This window comes from Sorex fumeus, unplaced genomic scaffold (genome assembly GCF_029834395.1).
Source record: "Sorex fumeus unplaced genomic scaffold, SorFum_2.1 ptg000094l, whole genome shotgun sequence".
NCBI lineage: Eukaryota > Metazoa > Chordata > Mammalia > Eulipotyphla > Soricidae > Sorex > Sorex fumeus.
In genome coordinates, this window is record NW_026606151.1 from 2,508,203 (window position 1) to 2,526,369 (window position 18,167).

General features: G+C 49.5%; 1 protein-coding gene and 1 pseudogene across 1 annotated transcript in view; one reads left to right on the top strand and one right to left on the bottom strand.

Moving 5' to 3' along the window:
* Nucleotides 1-18,167, bottom strand: part of FKBP5 (FKBP prolyl isomerase 5) — a 132,216-nt gene that overhangs the window by 18,285 nt on the left and 95,764 nt on the right. Inside the window, exons 6-8 of the mRNA XM_056132392.1 lie at nucleotides 14,353-14,509; nucleotides 7,818-7,908; nucleotides 5,418-5,501 (exon numbers count right to left, since the gene is read on the bottom strand). Coding sequence (XP_055988367.1) covers nucleotides 5,418-5,501; nucleotides 7,818-7,908; nucleotides 14,353-14,509 — 332 coding nt within the window. The remainder of the gene's footprint in view (nucleotides 1-5,417; nucleotides 5,502-7,817; nucleotides 7,909-14,352; nucleotides 14,510-18,167) is intronic.
* Nucleotides 11,834-11,921, top strand: LOC130040510 (uncharacterized; annotated as a pseudogene).

Below are 18,167 nucleotides of genomic sequence, written 5' to 3' on the forward strand. Positions count from 1 at the left end.
AACAGCCGGCAATGCTGAGAGACATCTTTAACTGCGGCAGCCAGAGGGGAAGTGTGTGTTCCTGGGCATCGAGTGATCAGAGCTGGCTAAGTACATTAACCACAGTAACCCTGCAACAACGCCCCTCTCCAGCAAAGAATGACACAGACCCAAATGTCGAAAGTGCTCACATTGAGAAGTTCTGTTTTCAAAAAAAATGAAGGAGGAAAAAGGGAGGGAGGGAAGGGACTTGGGAATTTTTTTTTTTACCCTAAAAACCCTAGAACTACAGATTATTTGTTTCTAAATAAAAGCACCCGTTTCCCCCCTTCTCCCACCCCCAACAGAGGTGGTCAAAAACCAGCAAAGCCCAGTTTATCTGAAAAGGATGCAGTAGTAGTTATGGAAGGGGGACAGAGGTGGGAAATCACCCCAGGCGGTACAGGGGTTACTTCCACTTCAGAGGTTATTCCTGGCTGTGTTCAGAGACCTCGGGGTGCTGAGTATCAAACTGGCAAAAGCACAAAGCTCTGGCCCTCAAGATGCTTCTTTAACCAGCGTGTTTTAGAAAAGCTTTACTCCCAACGACCACACAGGGGCGCCACACCCACACATCACTGCCGTTTTCAGAAACGCTGCCAGTTGCTAACCAGGTGACACCAAGAGCATTAAAAGGTTAATTAAGATGTTGACGCTCGCTCTCGGTCCTACAGGATATTGTCAGTTCCGAGGGTAAAAATCGGGTCTGTCCAGGGGTCGAGGCGAGAGCTGAAGGTGCTGGAGTGTAGGCTTTGCATGCTGGAGTTTGGGCTTGGGTCCCTGGCACGATCAGGAGTGAACCAAAACCCAAGAAAAACAATGTCCAGGTCTGTATGACTGGCTTGCAGGATATCTCCCTAACGTCCTGGTATTATATGTGTTTGACAATAATAATAATAATTATTATTTTTGCTTTTTGGGTCACACCCGGTGATGCTCAGCAGTCGCTCCTGGCTCTGCACTCAGGAATTACTCCTGGCAGTGCTCGGGGGACCATATGGGATGCTGGGAATCGAACCCGGGTTGGCCGAGTGCAAGGCAAAAGCCCTACCTGTTGTGCTATTGCTCCAGCCCAACAATTATTTTCAAAGTTGAATGACGTCTCCTCTCCCTTTATTCCTAGCGTTCAGAGGCTGAAATGACGACTTGAGAAGCTAGACGTGAGTGGGAATCATGGTCATTCCCACCTGAAAGTTGAATACGATTCAACCTTATGAAGGAGAGTTGCCCACTTACGTGTCAACCAAGCTGACAAGTCAATGAAAACACGCTTCGGTGCAGAGACGAGAGGAGCACATGCCTTCTTCCCTCACCCGTCTCTGCACTCACTCAGCTTGTGGACCCTGTGCCAAGCAGATACCCTGGAAAGAGGACGCTTGGGAGGCCAGAAGAACAGATCGAAACCTGCCCTGAAATTCTACAAGGAAGTAAGACCAGGAAACTCCGGGACGGGGACTCTGAGTGCTCGGAGCTGGAATGAGGTTCGCTGCTGGGACCCTTTTACCTATAATTACGAAGGTGCCTCCAGGGAAGTCTTTAAGTACAAAACGTTCAGACATTCTGGGAAAGAAGTCTTAGGTCAGTGGTTCAGAATCTCTCATTAATTTTCCCTCAATGGACTCATGTTTTTAGAGATGTTGTCTATAAAATTGCATATTATAAATAATATGTTCCATATGTGTGACGGCTGATCCAGATTTTAGCCCAAGATTGGTTAAATTTTTTTTCTTTTGAAGGGTTCACAGAGTCTGAAAAAACTGTCTTAGGAACAACCTGGTAAATCACGGTGTTATAATAAAAACAATTTTAAAAATAGGTTCGCAGAGGATATCCCTGAATCCCTGGTGCAGCCGGCATGGCACTGGGCAGAGGTTATGTGAAGGCAAGGGACACTTCAGAGGTGCTTTCAGCCACTGCGCCCTAATTCGACAACCACCTCCAGGTCTGAACATGGATAGTCAAGACCCAGCCATGAGATGAGTGGCTTTGCAACATTATTTTGTCACCAATTACGTGCCCCCAAATACCTGAGTCATCAGCAACCAATCACAGCTTTCGAGCAGTTGAGCTGTTTACTTCCCTGAGTGGGCCTAATTCCCGGCAAATGCCAAAAGCCTCAATTTCCCCCCGACTACTTGTATTTTATTCAGAAGGTTTGGGAAATACAAACCAAAACAAAAGAAAACAAAGCATTTTCTAGACGCCAAGAACAAAGGAAGCACTGTTCCTGACCTATGGGACTGAGCGACTTCACAGAAATTTTTCTTTATGTTCCAGCGCATTGAGTACTTGGGCATGCGACATTGCGACCTTTCTCGAATAATTCAGAAGTATCCAGTATACTCAATTAGAATGAAAAGAGCCAATCTTGCTTTGAAAAGAGTTTAGAAACTCACAGAATTTTAGGGCTGGAAAGAAGCTAGGGGGTCATCGAGTCTAAATTTCTCACAAGTTTCACATAAACAAAACAAAACAAAACGCTTCTGGAGCCAAAGCCATATTACAGTGGGGAGGGTGTTTGCCTTGCATGAGGCTGACCTGGGTTCAAATCCCATATGGTTGCCTGAGCACCACGCCAGGAGAGATTCCCAAGTGCAGAGCCAGGAGTAACCTCTGACCATCACTGGTTGTGACCCCCAAACTAGCCAACCAAAAAACCCCAAAACCTTAAAAACAAACAAAAAAATCCCCCAAAACCTTCTTAAGATCTTAAGTTCCTGGGAGCCAGAAAGTTTATTTTCCCCAATTCCCAGTTTGCAGCTTATTCCACACACCCCAGTGCCTTTCATGTAGTATTTTAATAATAAATAATAATTACAAATATACATATAATGACATATTTTCTATACCAGTGAACTTCAAGTTTGTTTAATAACTTACCACAGTTAGAAAGTTTAAAGTTATCATCCAGTTCCCACTCACGCCACTGAACAAGTTTTATAAAATAAAATTAACCTTTACTATAAAATGCTATATATACTTCCACTAAATTGATTTATGAGCCCAATAACTGGGTTGCTTCTCAAAGCCTGAAAAATACTGATCAGGAACTGGGGAGGTAATCCAAGCTGCAGAGAGGCCCTGAGTTGAACCCCCTTAATCAGAGAGGGGGCTGGAGCGATAGCACAGCGCGTAGGGCCTTTGCCTTGCACATAGCTGACCCGAGTTCGATTCCCAGCATCCCACATGATCCCCTGAGCACTGCCAGGAGTAATTCTTGAGTGCAGAGCCAGGAGTAACCCCAGGTGCATTGCTGGGTGTGACCCAAAAAGAAAAAAAAATCAGAGACCTTCTTGAGCACCATGTGGTTTGTGTCTGTGTATGTATGTGTATGCACACACATACATATGTACACACATAGGCATATAGAAAAAAATACAATAATCATACAACAAGTCATCTGGCTGTGTGAACACTGTGCTGATTAGACAGCCTGGGACCCCCTGGATCAGTCTCTGGTTGTTTCACGTGACTTCTCATGCCTCCTCCCTCCAGGCAAGGCCACTGATCGCTGATGCAGGAGCTTGCCTGTAACAGATGTTCCACAGACTCTTCCTGGGGTTTCTACAGGCCTCGCTGCTTTATTTATAGAGCTATTTCTGTTGTGCGGCCATACCCATGGTGCTCAGGGGTTGCTCCTGGCCCTGCATTCAGAGGTCACTCCTGGTGCTTGGGGGACCCTAGGACATCTGGGATTGAATGTGGGCCGGCCGTGTGCAAGGCAAGCACCGCCCCTGTTGTTCCATGGCTCTGGCCCCAGAGCCTCACTGCTTTTGGCCACGGGATGCAATTGTGCAGGAGCTGGGGAGAGGTAAGGGTGAGACCTGACTGAGAGTTCCAGAGCCCTCCGGGTTCTGCTGGTGCAGCCTGACAGGCCCCCTGAACACTCCTGGGGCCTTCAGCACTTCTGGATTCACGAGCCTGTACTCTTTCCCTCCAAAAGGGAATGAACTAAAACAGAAATAGGCTGGAGTGATAGCACAGCGGATAGGGCGTTTGCCTTGCACACGGCTGACCCGGGTTCAATTCCCAGCGTCCTATATGGTCCCCGAGTAACCCGTAGGCATCACCGGGTGTGACCCAAAAAGCCAAAAAAAAAAAAAAAAAGAGAACAACCTGCTATCACCTCCTATTTGTTCATGGGTCACAGTGGAAAGAAGAAGAAATGAAGGGAACCTGGAGAAAACTCCCCATTTTCTCCTTCTGTTTTCCTCTAAGCCTTTTCTGCCATATGGAGAGAAGGAAGCAACTAGTGGAAATCTCTGATTAGAGCTGAACTAAACGCTGCTTTTTTCTTTTCTTAAAAAATATGTATTAGATATATCTACATATATTATACACATATAAATATATAGGACATATAACTATATATATAACTATATATATATAGGGCTGGAGCGATAGCACAGTGGTACGGCATTTGCCTTACAAGCAGCCAACATGGCCGACCCGAGTTCGATTCCTCCGCCCCTCTCGGAGAGCCCGGCAAGCTACCGAGAGTATCTCGCCCTCACGGCAGAGCCTGGCAAGCTCCCCGTGATGTATTCGATATGCCAGACACAGTAACAACAAAGTCTCCAATGGAGACGTTACTGGGCCTGCTCGAGCAAATCGAAGATCAACGGGAGGGCCTTTACCTTTACCTTTATATCTGGGGGGAGTTATAATCTGAGTGAGCAAATAAAATATTCCCAGAGGTCACAGGAGAGTATTTTTGAGAAGCGAGCCATGAGGGGTGTGATTTGGGAATTTCTAAAGCTTATCTCTGGGCTTACCAGAAGAAACTGGTAAGTCAGTTTCCAGTCAGTTTCCTTTGAAATCAGTGCATGTTCTTTCCTCTTATTATGTGCCTGTGAAATCTACCCAGGGAATTCTATTGCTTGCTAACAATTGATCTATTCATGTTTTGTTTTGGTTCACAGGTATTTGTTGAGGGCCAACAAAGGACCAAGAAAGAGACGTGAGGCCCTGAGCTATACAGTGGGGAGTGGGCGAGCCAGACAGGGTCTGCCTACGGGAGGGCTGACCATCCACTGTAAAGTCTTATCCTTTTTAACCCTGGACCACACCCAGCAGTATACTCAGGGCTGACTCCTGGCTCTGTGCTCAGGAATCACTCCTGGTGGAGCTCGGGGGGGCCATAATGTGGCAGGGTCCCGGGGATTGAACCCGGGTTGGTGCTGGGCAAGGCAAGTGCCCGCCCCTCTGTACTATCACTCCAGTCCAATACTGGTATTTTTCCCCCCACTCCCATCTTGTGCTGAAAAACGCAGACTTGTAGGAAACCAGGCTTATTTTTACCCAGAAGGGCGGCGACAGAATTCAGCGCGGGGAATATCAGCAGAATTCCTTGACACGCGAGTAAATTCTGAGCCGGGCGGACGGAAAGACTCACACACCTTGAAGTACACAGTGCCCTTCTCTTTAACAATGGCGGCCTGCTCCAACTTTTCTTTGGTATCCATCTCCCAGGATTCTTTGGCCTGCGTGCAAATGCGTGACAATGGTTAGAGGACCAGGAAGGGGGGAAGTATCCGTCGAAGCATCCGTTTTTCACAACCATGGACTGCCAAGGCCCGCAGACTCCTGGCTGGGATGGCTGCCCTAAGCCACAGCCCGGGATGCGTGTGCCCTGCTGATCCCTCCGGGGCCAGAACTCACTCTCCAGCTTGATCAAGCTGCCAGTGGTCCAGGCTGCCCGAGAGGGAGTGGGGGGACAAAAATGGGCTACAGCATGGGAAGGGGTGCCCCCCCCCACGTCCCGCAGGCCCCCTGCTCCTTGACACCACTGGCCAAGTCTCAGCAAGTGCTTTCTCTCAAGCCTCAGTCTTCTGGCTATAAAACGGCCAGGCGACCGTAACCGAGTCGCACACGTTTTAGAATTTCAGGTCACTGTGTCATTGTCTCCCCACTCTCAGGCAGTCCAGATGCCCCCTCTAGCAACCTGCAGGTGCCCACTTGGGAATGCCAAGGAGGATGCTGGGCCCAGGCCTGGGGCAGTGCCCTGAAGAGGCAGAACCACCCGAGATGCTTTAGGGAAAGGGGCACCTCCTGGTCCTTGCGCGTTAAGTGGCTACCTCCTTTCAGGAGGTCAAGCAGGTCAAGCTATGGCCCTTGGTAACTGAAAGGGATTCCACTCCACGGACCGTGTGCCACAGCGCCCCCTGCCTGTCAGGAGGGAGTTTTTAGTCTTTTTTTTGCTTTTCTTTTTCTATTTTTTTTTCTTTTTTGGGGGTCACACCTAGCGATGCTCAGGGGTTACTCTACTCTACACCCAGGAATTACTCCTGGCGGTGCTTGGGGGACCATATGGGATGCTGGGGATTGAACCCAGGTCGGCCGCGTGTGAGGCAGATGCCCTATCCGCTATGCTATGACTCTAGCCCCAGGGAGTTTTGAGTCTTTAAGACGCCCTGACCACTCGGCTCTGCTAGTAACAACATTCAGAGGACAGTCCCTTTGAGCTTTCCAGGCTGGGTTCAGTCTGCAGAGAGGGTCAATGCATTCTTGCTATTAGGAGGCAGAGAGAGCCATCCTGCTGTCCCCCAGCACACGCCTCCCTGAGTGGGGTCTCAGATATCCCAGCAGGGTGCACGGGGCAGCCCTGGACAGCCATGGCAGACCCAGGCCCCATGAGGCCTGAGTGATGTCCATGGGGCATTGTATGAGAAATGAAAATGGTCTAAGCTAAAGATGCTTCCCCCTGACCACCCCCTCTCCCCCCATTCCCTGTCTTGGCAATAAAAGGGCCTTGGGGACACACAGACCACCCTGAGGACAAGCAGGGGGCAGATGTGTGTCTGGGGCAACATGAAAGAGTGGGTGTGACGAGGATGGCAGGTCATGGTGTGTGTGTGTGTGTGTGTGTGTGTGTGTGTGTGTGTGTGTGTGTGTGTGTAATCCCTGAAGCGTTTTTCTCTCATTTCCTTACCCTGCAGGTACAGGTTGACAGGGAAAACAAGCTGAGAGCCAAAAGGGCCTCAATCAGGGGGGAAGACATGGGACACGGGACAGCCCCGCAGGCAAACGCAAGGCCCAAGAAGCACAGGCCTAGCAGGGCTTGGGAGGGGAGGGGCTCTGTGACCCTCAAGGGGCCCAGGATCTGTGAGTGGCCACAGAGCTGGGCCTCCGGGCATGGGTGCCGCAAAGCCAGCAAGCCCAAGCAGGCTGGCTGTTTCCGGAGCACAGAGCAACGGACAAACGCTCCTCCTTGGACAGGTATGAAAAGAGCAGGCCTAGGGCTAAGGTCAGCCTGTTCCGGGCCCTGTCACAGGGCCAGGTGGCCTACAAAAACTTGGGTCTGGGAGAAAGACTTGGAGGCACAGCAAAGGCCCTCCCCTCGCTGGCCCCGAGAAGGTACAACCCGTTCAGCGCGGGAAGCTCCCCCCAAGCCCCCTCCTTCCCTCCGCGCCCACCCTCCCACCCCCCGCCCCCAGGAGCTGCTTGGCAGAATGTGAACCTTTTTGTCTTCAACCCAGGAAAAAAGTACAAAAAGAACAAGTTTAAGAACAAATAAGGGAACAAGTCTTGGATTCTACCCAAAAGGAAAAAAAAAAAGTTAAAAAAAAAATAAGAAGAAACCAGGCAAAAAAGCTGACGCACAGGAACAAAATAAGAACACGGAGCCACAGCTCAGCGATGCGCCTTTGTCAGCTGCCCCGTTTCCCAGGGCAGTGTCAGGGACGGGCGGGGGCCGCGACGGGGGACCCGCTGATGGCCACCCGGGCACCGGCGTGGAAGAAGTGGACGGAGAAGGAGCCTCCCATGATTTCAGAGAAAGTGGTATTTTTTTTTCTCACCTTTTCGAAGCTCTTAAGTGTAACTTCATATATAAGCTCAGCATTAGGTTCAATGCCAAATTTAGGCTTCCCTGCCTCTCCAAAACCATATCTGAAATGGAGAGTGAAACATGAAACTTTAAAAGAATCGGTGTATTTCCAGACGCTTCCTGCAGCAGTGGGAAGCCTCGCACTGCGTGAGGGGCTATCCCAGGCAAACGGCACCTGTCAGAGGTCCCAGGCGACAGGCTGGCCGGTGGCTGGGCAAAGACTTCAGGTCTGACTTGGCAGCGCTCCCTCCCGGTCACCTGTGGCGTGGACACTGGCACTGGCTCTCCCCGGGGAGAGCTTGCTTAACGTGCTGGGGAATGGCCCGGCCTTTGCGGGGACATCACACTCCGGTCTAGCTGTTTTTATAAAGTGGGTGTTACTGTGCCCCCCACCCCCACCTGCCCTGAGCATTCACAGCAGGAGGACGCAGAGCACTGCCCCGGGGGGTCACTAGACAGCAGCTCTGGGCTGGCAAGTACTACTATGCCCCCCACGGTCCTTCCAGTCAGGGAAAGAAGGAAGGGGGTTGCTCGCACAGTGGGCAGGAGACCACCACAAGGGGGACTGCTCCAGGATTTTTTTTTCTTTTTGGGTCACACCCGGCAATGCTCAGGGGTTACTCCTGGCTCTGCACTCAGGAATTACTCCTGGCAGTGCTTGGGGAACCATACGGGATGCTGGGAATCGAACCCGGGTCGGCCGCGTGCAAGGCAAAGGGCCTACCCGCTGTGCTATTGCTCCAGCCCCTGCTTCAGGATTTTTAGAAAGTGCGGAAAAGCATGAAGAGAGGAACCCTAGCACTGTCTAACCCCCCCTCGGGCACAGGGAATCCTGCTGGAGCACCGAGGTTCTCGCCCCCTGCACAAACGAGGCTGGCGGAACCACGGGAGAATGACACACTTCTTCCCATGGGGCTCCTCTGCGATTCTGCACACACACAAACACACACACACACAGAGTCCAGAGGGCACCCCTGTCCCAGCCGGGCGGATGGCTGGCAGAGTTCTGTGCCTGGGACAGCGACTTCCAGGGCCCGGTGTGTGAACACAGGTTCCCGGGCATCTCTCTATTCTGTTCCCACCAGGTTCACGCCAAACTCATCTTCAACACACAAGCTGGGACTGCAAACAGGAAAGAGAGCGGGAGAGACCGGAGCCTCGGTGAACCCAAACTCTCTGCTCCCCAGGCCAGGTCACAGCTGATCCCTCCTGGGCTGTCTTGCTGCTTGCGTCACTTTCTTTACCCCTTGCCTGGATTTTCCAAGAAGAAGAAAGTGCTTACTCACTCACCTCCACCGTTGCACAAGACACAGACAGGCCTGGAGGTACCGTGCGAGCGGGGAGGGATGGGGTGTGGCGGCTTTAATAGCAGGGCAAAGGGTCTCTCGGGCAGAGAAATAAAGGAGGACAAAACCACCAACTGTCGTGGGTAATTACAGTGGCCGGTTTTAGGAAGGGCTGACTAGTTTTCTACTTTGAGCTCTTGGACATCTCCTCGTTTAAAATAATTTTTTTTGGTGGGGGAGGCACACCCTGCAATGCTCAGGGGTCACTCCTGGCGGTGCTCAGGGGAACCGCATGGGATGAGAGGGACTGAGCCTGGCTGGCCTGCGTGCAAGGCAAACAAACGCCGTCCACGCTATCCTATCACTCTGGCCCTTTTGTCTCCGATTTGACGTCTGCCATCTGCCACCAGTGAAGAAAATTCCTTCACTGCTGCGAACTGGAGGCAGGTTCCCTGGACAGCAGGCTGCAGCTGCCGGCCCACGGCGCAAATCTCGGAGGAGGGGCTGCTAACAGACGGGCAGGGGCTTGTCCTGGAGCAGGGGCTGACCAGTGGGCCGGTTCCCCTCCAGGGGAATATTCTGGGCTACTCCCAGCGAGTGGGCGGACGAGGCTGAACACCTTCCACAGCGCACAGGACACTTCTTGCCCCAGGGGCGCCAGTACTGAGGTGGAGAGGGGCAGCCTGAGAGACAGTGCAGGGGGAGCCCCGGCACGGGAGGGAGGTGAGGGGGAGGGTACAGGATGGGGGTGGGGGTGGGGGAGAAGGCACCAGTGTGTTGCGCGGTCACCCGTGGGGCCGAGAAAGATGAAGGGAGCAAACCACGTCCACCACATCATCTCTTTGGGTGTAAAGTAAAGAGACCCTGGACGGTCAGACATGAGGGGGCGGGGCATCACCCCAGGAGGCAGTGGCCCCTGCCAAACGGGACAGGAGGCTGCCTGATGTGTGAGAGACCCTGGGGGGCAAGGGAGGGCCCGGGGCACGCAAGCGCACTGGACTGAAAGTCGCCAACCACACCGGCTGCGCCGCAATGACAGATGAACGCTCTCCAACCGAGAGTTCCCCCGAGAGAGTAGAGATACAAGAAATGACTGTCATCCAACAGGACGCCCTCGAGAGCCCCCCTGGAGCACTTGCTCTCAGAGCTCTTACCCATTGCTCCCTTTTGACAGATGAAGAAACTGAGGCTCAGAGAAAAGTGCTTTCTGAGAGTCATACAAAGAGGCAGGAGTAGGGACAGGATTTACACTCAGACCCCGCGGCGCCTGAAGCCCGTGTTCCCTCTCCAACGCATCTCTCGGTCTCTCGCTTGCTTCTCTCTCTCTCTCCCTCTCTCTCTCTCTGCCAGCCAGTTTTTTCAATTTTTCAAGTGTCTGGTCTCCCTTAGCATGTCTTTCTTTCCTCCCCTCAACCCGTGTCTTTCTAAGCTAGTTTCATTCAGTAAAAATGGTCCTGATTCACTAAAATACACTCAGACACTGTGAGCCCGCAGAAAATCATTTATTTTTGACCCACACTGTCTTCTCAGGATTAAACACTATGGTTTTCTAGGTTTGTCGGTAGGGGGTTAGTGCAGGACAGAAACATGAAAGTGAAAACTAGAAAATTAAAGAAGAAAAAAAGTGGGGCTGGAGAGAAGGTTACAGAGGGTTGGGTGCCTGTCTTGCGCAGGACCTAGCCAGGTGTTGATCCCTGCCACTCCAGAGTGCCCAGAATCCTGCCAGGATTCCCAGGCAGACAGGGCCAGGAGTAAATCCTGAGGACCACGGGGTGTGGCCCAGAAACCAAAAATTTAGAAGAAAAGTAATAATTAAAGCCACCATACTATACCTAACACGAAAAAGATTCACCATGGTACTTGAGCTATACAAAAGTTATTACTGTGTTATGAGGAGAGAAAAATGAGTTCTCTGGAAGTGTCTGATGAATTTCTTCTCGTGAAAATATTCTCTGAAACAGTGTCAGATGATAGCAAAAGTCCATTCTCGGAACGTTTTGGTGAATGACAGTGGCGATACAAAGCAGCCCCCGTAATTGCGGCAACGCTCAGGGGTGGAGTACTAGGCTAAGAGGGGGTCTGGGTAAGGTGGTCACAGCCCTGGGGGCACTCTCAGTACATGGGACAGTTTGCCCGTGCGGCTGACGTCAAGTGTCCAGTGAGTGGAGAGTCCCCTAGGGGAGGGGACATGTCACGTGACTCCTCCAAGTGCGAACTGGTCACATGCGACAAAATCACATGTTCCTCTTCACTCTGCCAATTTCTAGCACTTCACAATCACAAATCACAAATCATCCTGTTATTTGTCGATTGCCTCGAGCAGGCCCCAGTAACGTCTCCTTCATCCTAGCCCTGAGATTATATTCAAGGCTCTTTAGGAGAATGAGACCCATCATTGTTACTGGTATTTGGCATATTGGGTACGCCACGGGGAGTTTGCCAGACTCTGCCGTGTGGGCAGGCTACATTCAGTAGCCTGACAGTTTGTCAAAGTAGGAATGAGATGTCATAATAAGATGTCACGCGGCCGCATTTGCGGCCGCGCAGTTCCAGGAACTGGTTTTTATAGTCTCTGAGTCTTGGCCGCTGATGGGATACACGGTGCCAGGGGGCCAGTTGGTGGGTGTGATCCCCGCCTACTGGAATTTGGAGGATCTGGGTGGAGGATGCTCGACTCCAATCCAATCGACTCCAATCCGAGTAGGCTTCTCGGCCTTTTGGCTAAGATCAAGTGTAGTATCTGTTCTAACACTTATGAAAAAAAAAAGGAGAGTGGACAGAGAATATCTCACCCGCACGGCAAAGCCTGGCAAGCTACCCGTGACGTATTCGATATGCCAAACACAGTAACAACAAGTCTCGTGATGGAGATGTTACTGGGCTTACTCGAGCAAATCAATGAACAATGGGAGGACAGTGCTACAGTGCTACATGAAAAACAAAAACAAAAACAAAAACCCAAAAAACCCTCATGCTGAGGTCCTGATTAAGACCTGCCGACTACTTGTATGGAAAGTCTGAAAATACTACCACGTTTAAATAGGATTTCCACTTTCTTCGGGGTCTGAGCGGTAAAATGGAAGAAAATGGAAGAGAGAGAGGATGAGCATATTAGCATTAGTAACGTATGTTAATGGCTTAAACGTGCCTGGCACTTGGCAAAGTCTTTCAAAGGGATCATCTCATTGAGTTTGACAACTTTGTGATCTCCATTTTACAAAAGGGGAAACTGAGGTGTAGAAGAATTATGTAACCTGCCCGAGTGGGCATAGCTTTGCCTGAATCAACATGAGGGCAATTCCCGTTTCTCTTTGCCAGTAAATGTGAGACATCTGTTCCCATGACTGCCTTGTTAGGTAGGTGACAAAGTAATAAACTGATTAATATACTGTTATGTGCTCATAATATATACAGAACGGTTAAAAGAGCTGAAATCTGAAACTGTACCTTGAAATTAAACATTGCACTTTCTTGGGCAGGGGGTGGGCGGGTGTGTGATTTGGAGCTATACCTGGCTTTGCTCAGGGCTTACTCGTGGATCTGTGCTCAGGGATCAGTCTTGGCAGAACGTGGAGGAACACATGAGTTGTCAGGGACAGAAGAGGAATCAGCCCTTGTAAGGTAAGTGCCTTAACCACTGCACCACCGCTCCAGCCCTAATACTTTTCTCATTGTAGCACCGCACTGTAGCACTGTCCTCCCATTGTTCATCGATTTGCTCGAGCGGGCCCAGTAACGTCTCCATTGTGAGACTTGTTGTTACTGTGTTTGGCATATCGAATACGTCATAGGGCGCTTGCCAGGCCTTGCCGTGAGGGCGAGATACTCTTGGTAGCTTGCCAGGCTCTCCTAGAGGGGCAGAGGAATCGAACCTGGGCCGACCAGGTCGGCTGTGTGCAAGGCAAACGCCCTACCCGCCGTATGAGTTTATTTTATTTTTATTTTTGGGTCACAGGGGTTACTCCTGGCTCATGCACTCAGGAATTATTCTGGCGGTGCTCGGAGCAAGGCAAATGCCCTACCCTCTGTGCTATCGCTCCAGTCCCTCTTTGTATGACTAGACTTGCTCTATTTTTAAAACGCAGAATAAAAAATAACCAGGTCTTCTTGGCTATATTAGAGATAGAGTTTCCTACGTTCTACTTGCTTAGAAAAAAGTTCTTTACAGAAAGAGAGAAACTGGTTCACCTAAGGATGAGTTACAAATACAAAACAGATGGAAAAAAAAAAAAGAAAGAAAAAGAAACAAGCTGAAGTGGCAACACAGTGGTGGAAAAGGGCCGTGACAGACACAAGGAGGATTTTAAAAGGTGCCTCAGTGGAGGATGGAACAAGCTGGTGGTGTTAGGGCATTTTGGAAGGATTTTCAAGTAGGTAGAGACAGGGCCAAGACACCGCTTGAGAAATCTGATTAATGGCTCGAGTGTGAGGGCAGAGGTAAAAATGCCACGTGATCCCTCCCGCAGCTACATAAAGGCCAGTGGTTGTGGAAAAGGCACACCACTCTCTGATGCCAAGCACAGGGCACCGTGGCGGCAGAAACCCCGAATTCCCGAGGAGCCAGAACGGGAGGCCGTTAGCAGACGCGCTTTCATGCACACGGAATCCAAATACCCGGGTTTCTCTCAAGGGTCCGTTTCTCAAGATAGAAAGGTTGGATCCGTGGTATAATTTGAGGTCTAAAAATAATAGCAAACATGTTTTCACCAGAGAGACTGTTAGTGTGTGATAGTTCTAAGCCTGGAAGTGCTAATGGATATCCTTATGATGGGAAAAATTGAGGCAAAAGTGAGTCATCTCCGCTGTCTGTAGGTCCAGGAAGAACACTCTTTTTCAGGGACTTTGCATTAAGAACAGATGGCACAGATTCAAGCGGGTAATAAATCATCTGGATGCTGCGTCTGGTCCCACCCCCCGTCACGCACGTTCATGCCTCCTCCTGAGTTTGGAGAAGAGGGGAGGGAGGGGAAGAGAACCGCCTGGCCACGGCAGCAGCAAAACCAAACGCACAGCAAGCCCAAGTGTACCGTGAGTCCCACCCCGAACACACCGCCCGTCCATCCACCCACCCCGGGACTAGCCCCCATCGGCTTTCATTGTTCCTGCGGCTGGCACTGACATCATCACGGAAAACACCGAAATAAGGCGTGAATAGCAAGCATCCCCCCACTCCGCCCCCGCAGCGACGCCCAAAGCCAGCGGAACTGGAGCGCCACTCACCGTGGTCCCAGGTACAGAACACACTGCTCCTCCCGCTGCATCTTCTCCAGGGCTTTGTCGATCCCGATGGGGATGTCGTGGTCCTCGCCCTCGCCCACGATGAACACCACGTCTCTGCAGTCGAATCTCCTTCCTCCACAGCACCCCTCCAGGTGAACTGCGGGAGAGAAGTGCAGACGGTCATACAGAGCTGCACCTGGGGCCTGGCTGACTTAGGGTCGTTTTTATTTTTTAATGGGATGTGGGGGTTGGGGTGGGGGCCACACAGAGTTCAGGAGGCTCTGGTACCCAATCCGGCGATTCTCAGCCAAATGGGCTGCTGTGAGGGATTACGCGGGGCCCCTTGGGATGCTTGGGGACTTCCGGGGTATACACCTGGTGATGCTTCAAGGGACCATGTGGTGCTGGGGAGTGAACTAGAGTCAGCTACATACAAGGCATGTGTCCAAGCCCCTCCACTATCTCTCTGGCTCCAACAGAAGTTGTGTTTTTTTTTTTTAAATAATTTTTTATATTACTTCATCTAGAGGGGTTTCGTGGTAGGTCTTACCAAAGCTTAAGCCTGAAAATTTAGGAGTGTCATATCTCCGCTTTTGTTTGTGGGGTTCTGGTTCTGTTTTGGGGTTGCACCTGGGGTACCCAGGGACTGAGTCTGTGCTCGGAGAAGTCACTACCAGCAGTGCTCATGCAGTGGCAGGGATGGAACCATGAGCAAGGTACCTCACCTCTGCACTTTCTCTCCCTGCTTTAAGTTTAAGCTCAATTACTGATCATTGTATCAGTAAGATAGAGTAGATTAATAATATAAGAATAAAAGGAAACACAGGTGTCATTTAAACCTATTAAATGACAATGATTTTCTCAACTATAATTTAGCAGGAAGAAGCACTTGATTATTTAATAGATAGTGGTGAAAATGCCAAAGACTGTATCAAGTATGTAATGTTTTGAACATTTCTTTTTTTTTGGGCGGGGGGGTCCTTGAAGGGCACACTTGGCGATGCTCAGCGGTTACTTCTGGCTCTACATTCAGGAATCACCCCTGGTGATGCTAGGGGACCATATGGGATGCCAGAAATTGAACCTGGGTTCGCTGTGTGCAAGGCAAAAGCCCTACCCGATGTATTACTGCTCCGCCCCCCCTGAACATTTCTAGTTGGGCTCCAGATGTTGGTATGAAAAACAAGTGACTGGATAATTTCCCCCCTGACATATAAAGGTTAACTGAATACAGAGGTCTTATTTCGTAAAGAGCCCTGATATCATTCACAAATATTACTGGAGTGAAAAATGGAAAATTTAAAGACAACTTCATGAAGAGCTAACTTAGATGCATCCCTTAGAGAAACAGCAAATGTTTTTTTTTGTTTTGGGGTCACACCCAGCAGTGCTCAGGGGACCGTATGGGGTCCTGCAGATCAAACTTGGGTCAGCCACATGCAAGCCAAACGCCCTCCCCTCTGTCCTGTGCTCCAGCCTCGAGAAACAGTAAATTTAAAGTGTAATCAATCAATGTAAGTAACTTCAGTTACTTAACCACCTCCTCGGAGAAGACGAGTGGGAAGGTCAGTTTCTTGGGACCTATTTCCCACTCCCTCAAACTCACTCTGCTCTCTTCCCAGAAGAATTCCAGAGAAGCAGCTTTGATGTTTTCAAGACAAAACACAGACACCCCCACAGAGATAGGCATTTTTGTTTCTTGATCAATTAGGGGTTTATCCCTTCCACCCAGGATAACTTCCCAGCTATTTTTCAACATTAAGACTACTCATGCCAAACAGAGACAAAGCAATATCAGAATTGCTCTTTTGCGAGAAAATTCTTCATTCCTACTTCTGTAATGTAAATACCTAAATTCAAATGTAACTGTCTCCCAAATGCTTTTGTCCTGGTTGATCTAACTTTAGATCTGTAACTTGCCTTAGAGACTGGGAAAAAAAAAAAAGAAGACCAAAAAAAATCACTCCTTCTGTTACACTCATTTCATGAGACACTAATCATTTTCCAAATACGAATTTAATTCTGACTTCCTCAACTTTGGAACTCAAAGGTCTTTCGTCTATGATTTTGTGACCCTGCAATATAACTCCCACTATAGCCAGGAAAATTGCTTCAAAGTTAATTCTGGCAGCTAATGACTGGATGGAGTTACCTTTGGACCAGGCCTGAGAAATGAGAGAATCTCTACAGAGTGAAAAGCAGGGATGTAGACACATAGCCCGAGTGTCACCTGGATATTTATGCAATAAAGCACCCAGTCTGTTCTCGCTCACTAGGATTGATGCCTGATTTCATTCCACCGAAGACAAAGGCTGCTGTCGAAGGACAGGAAGGCTGGAGAAGATCTTGTGCTTTTGTTGCTGCTGTTGTTTTAGCTTTGCAAGACCACACCTGGTGATGCTCAGGGGACCAACTGTGGTGCTGGGGATCAAACCTGAGTTGGCCGATGCAAGGCAAATGCTCTACCCACTGTACAATCACTCTGGCCCCAGGCCTGGCTCTTGAGTCAGACTCTCTAAGTGAAGGCTCATCTGACTTTCAGTGGGGAAGTTGGAGAGATCAGAATTTTGCTCCATGTGCCAATCTCACAGATGATTCTATGACACTCACGTTCCTGTATTTTGTTTGGGGGCCCATCAGATGACATTCAGGGCTCACTCCTGGTGCAGCACTCAAGAATCACTCCTGGCAGTGCTCAGAGGACCGAAACTGGGTCACAGCATGTAAGGCAAGTGCCCTGCCCCTATACTCAATTTTTGGAATACTCTAGATAAAATGAAATCAGTGTGCAGCACAATGAAAAGTCTTTCGAACGGAACTTATCTTCGAAATAAATTCAACTGCATTATTTTCAAGTCTATACATACTAGAGATGTTTGGTAGGGTGTCTAAGGCTAAGATAGATTCACTCGAATAAACACTGATGTTCCTAAAAGAATGTGTGTTCTCAATAATTTAAGATCTGTCACTGTCACTGTCCTCACGTTGTTCATCGATTTGCTTGAGCAGGCCCAGTAATGTTTCCACTGTGACACTTGTTACTGTGTTTGGCATATCGAATATGTCACAGGGAGCTTGCCAGGCTTTGCCATGCGGGTGAGATACTCCTGGTAGCTTGCTGGGCTGTTCGAAAGGGGCGGAGGAATCGGACCTGGGTCAGCCAGGTCGGCCACGTGCAAGGCAAATGCCCTACCCGCTGTGCTATCGCTCCAACCCAATTTAAGATCTAAGGAACTTAATTTAGACTAATGTTCTGATACTTTTTATGGAAAAAAAAATTTGCTGAGCAAAGTGAATTTCAGTTCTCATATTATGGAATATCTCAAGCAATGATATTATTATGCCCTTGAAGCTCACAATTTCGTCGAAACATCTTTTTTGTCTGAGGTTCATTGTTCGAAGTATCATTTTCCTCCTCAAAGGAGAGGACAGTTTGTGGTGGAGGAAATTATCAGTACATTCGCTGTGGTTTTTGGTTGATCAAGTCTGAATGTGTTTTCAAAACAGGAAATCCAGAGACTTGTAAAGGATTCCTGTCAGTGTGTCCGTTTCCTAGGCTCGTTTTCAGCTTGATGCTAAAATTCTATCAGTATACCGGATGGTCTCACTTATTTGTGGTATATAGAATAACAGGATGAGGGAATGCAAAGTATCAAGAAGGGGAAACCTAGATCACCCATGACCTTAGATTACAGAAATGAGAAGGGAAGAGAAAGAAAGAAATGGAGGGGTGAGTAAGAAGTTGTCTGACAGGGCAGGGGGCTGGGGGCACTGTAGAGGTGCGGAGTATGTGTATCTTTGAGCCACAGAACCAA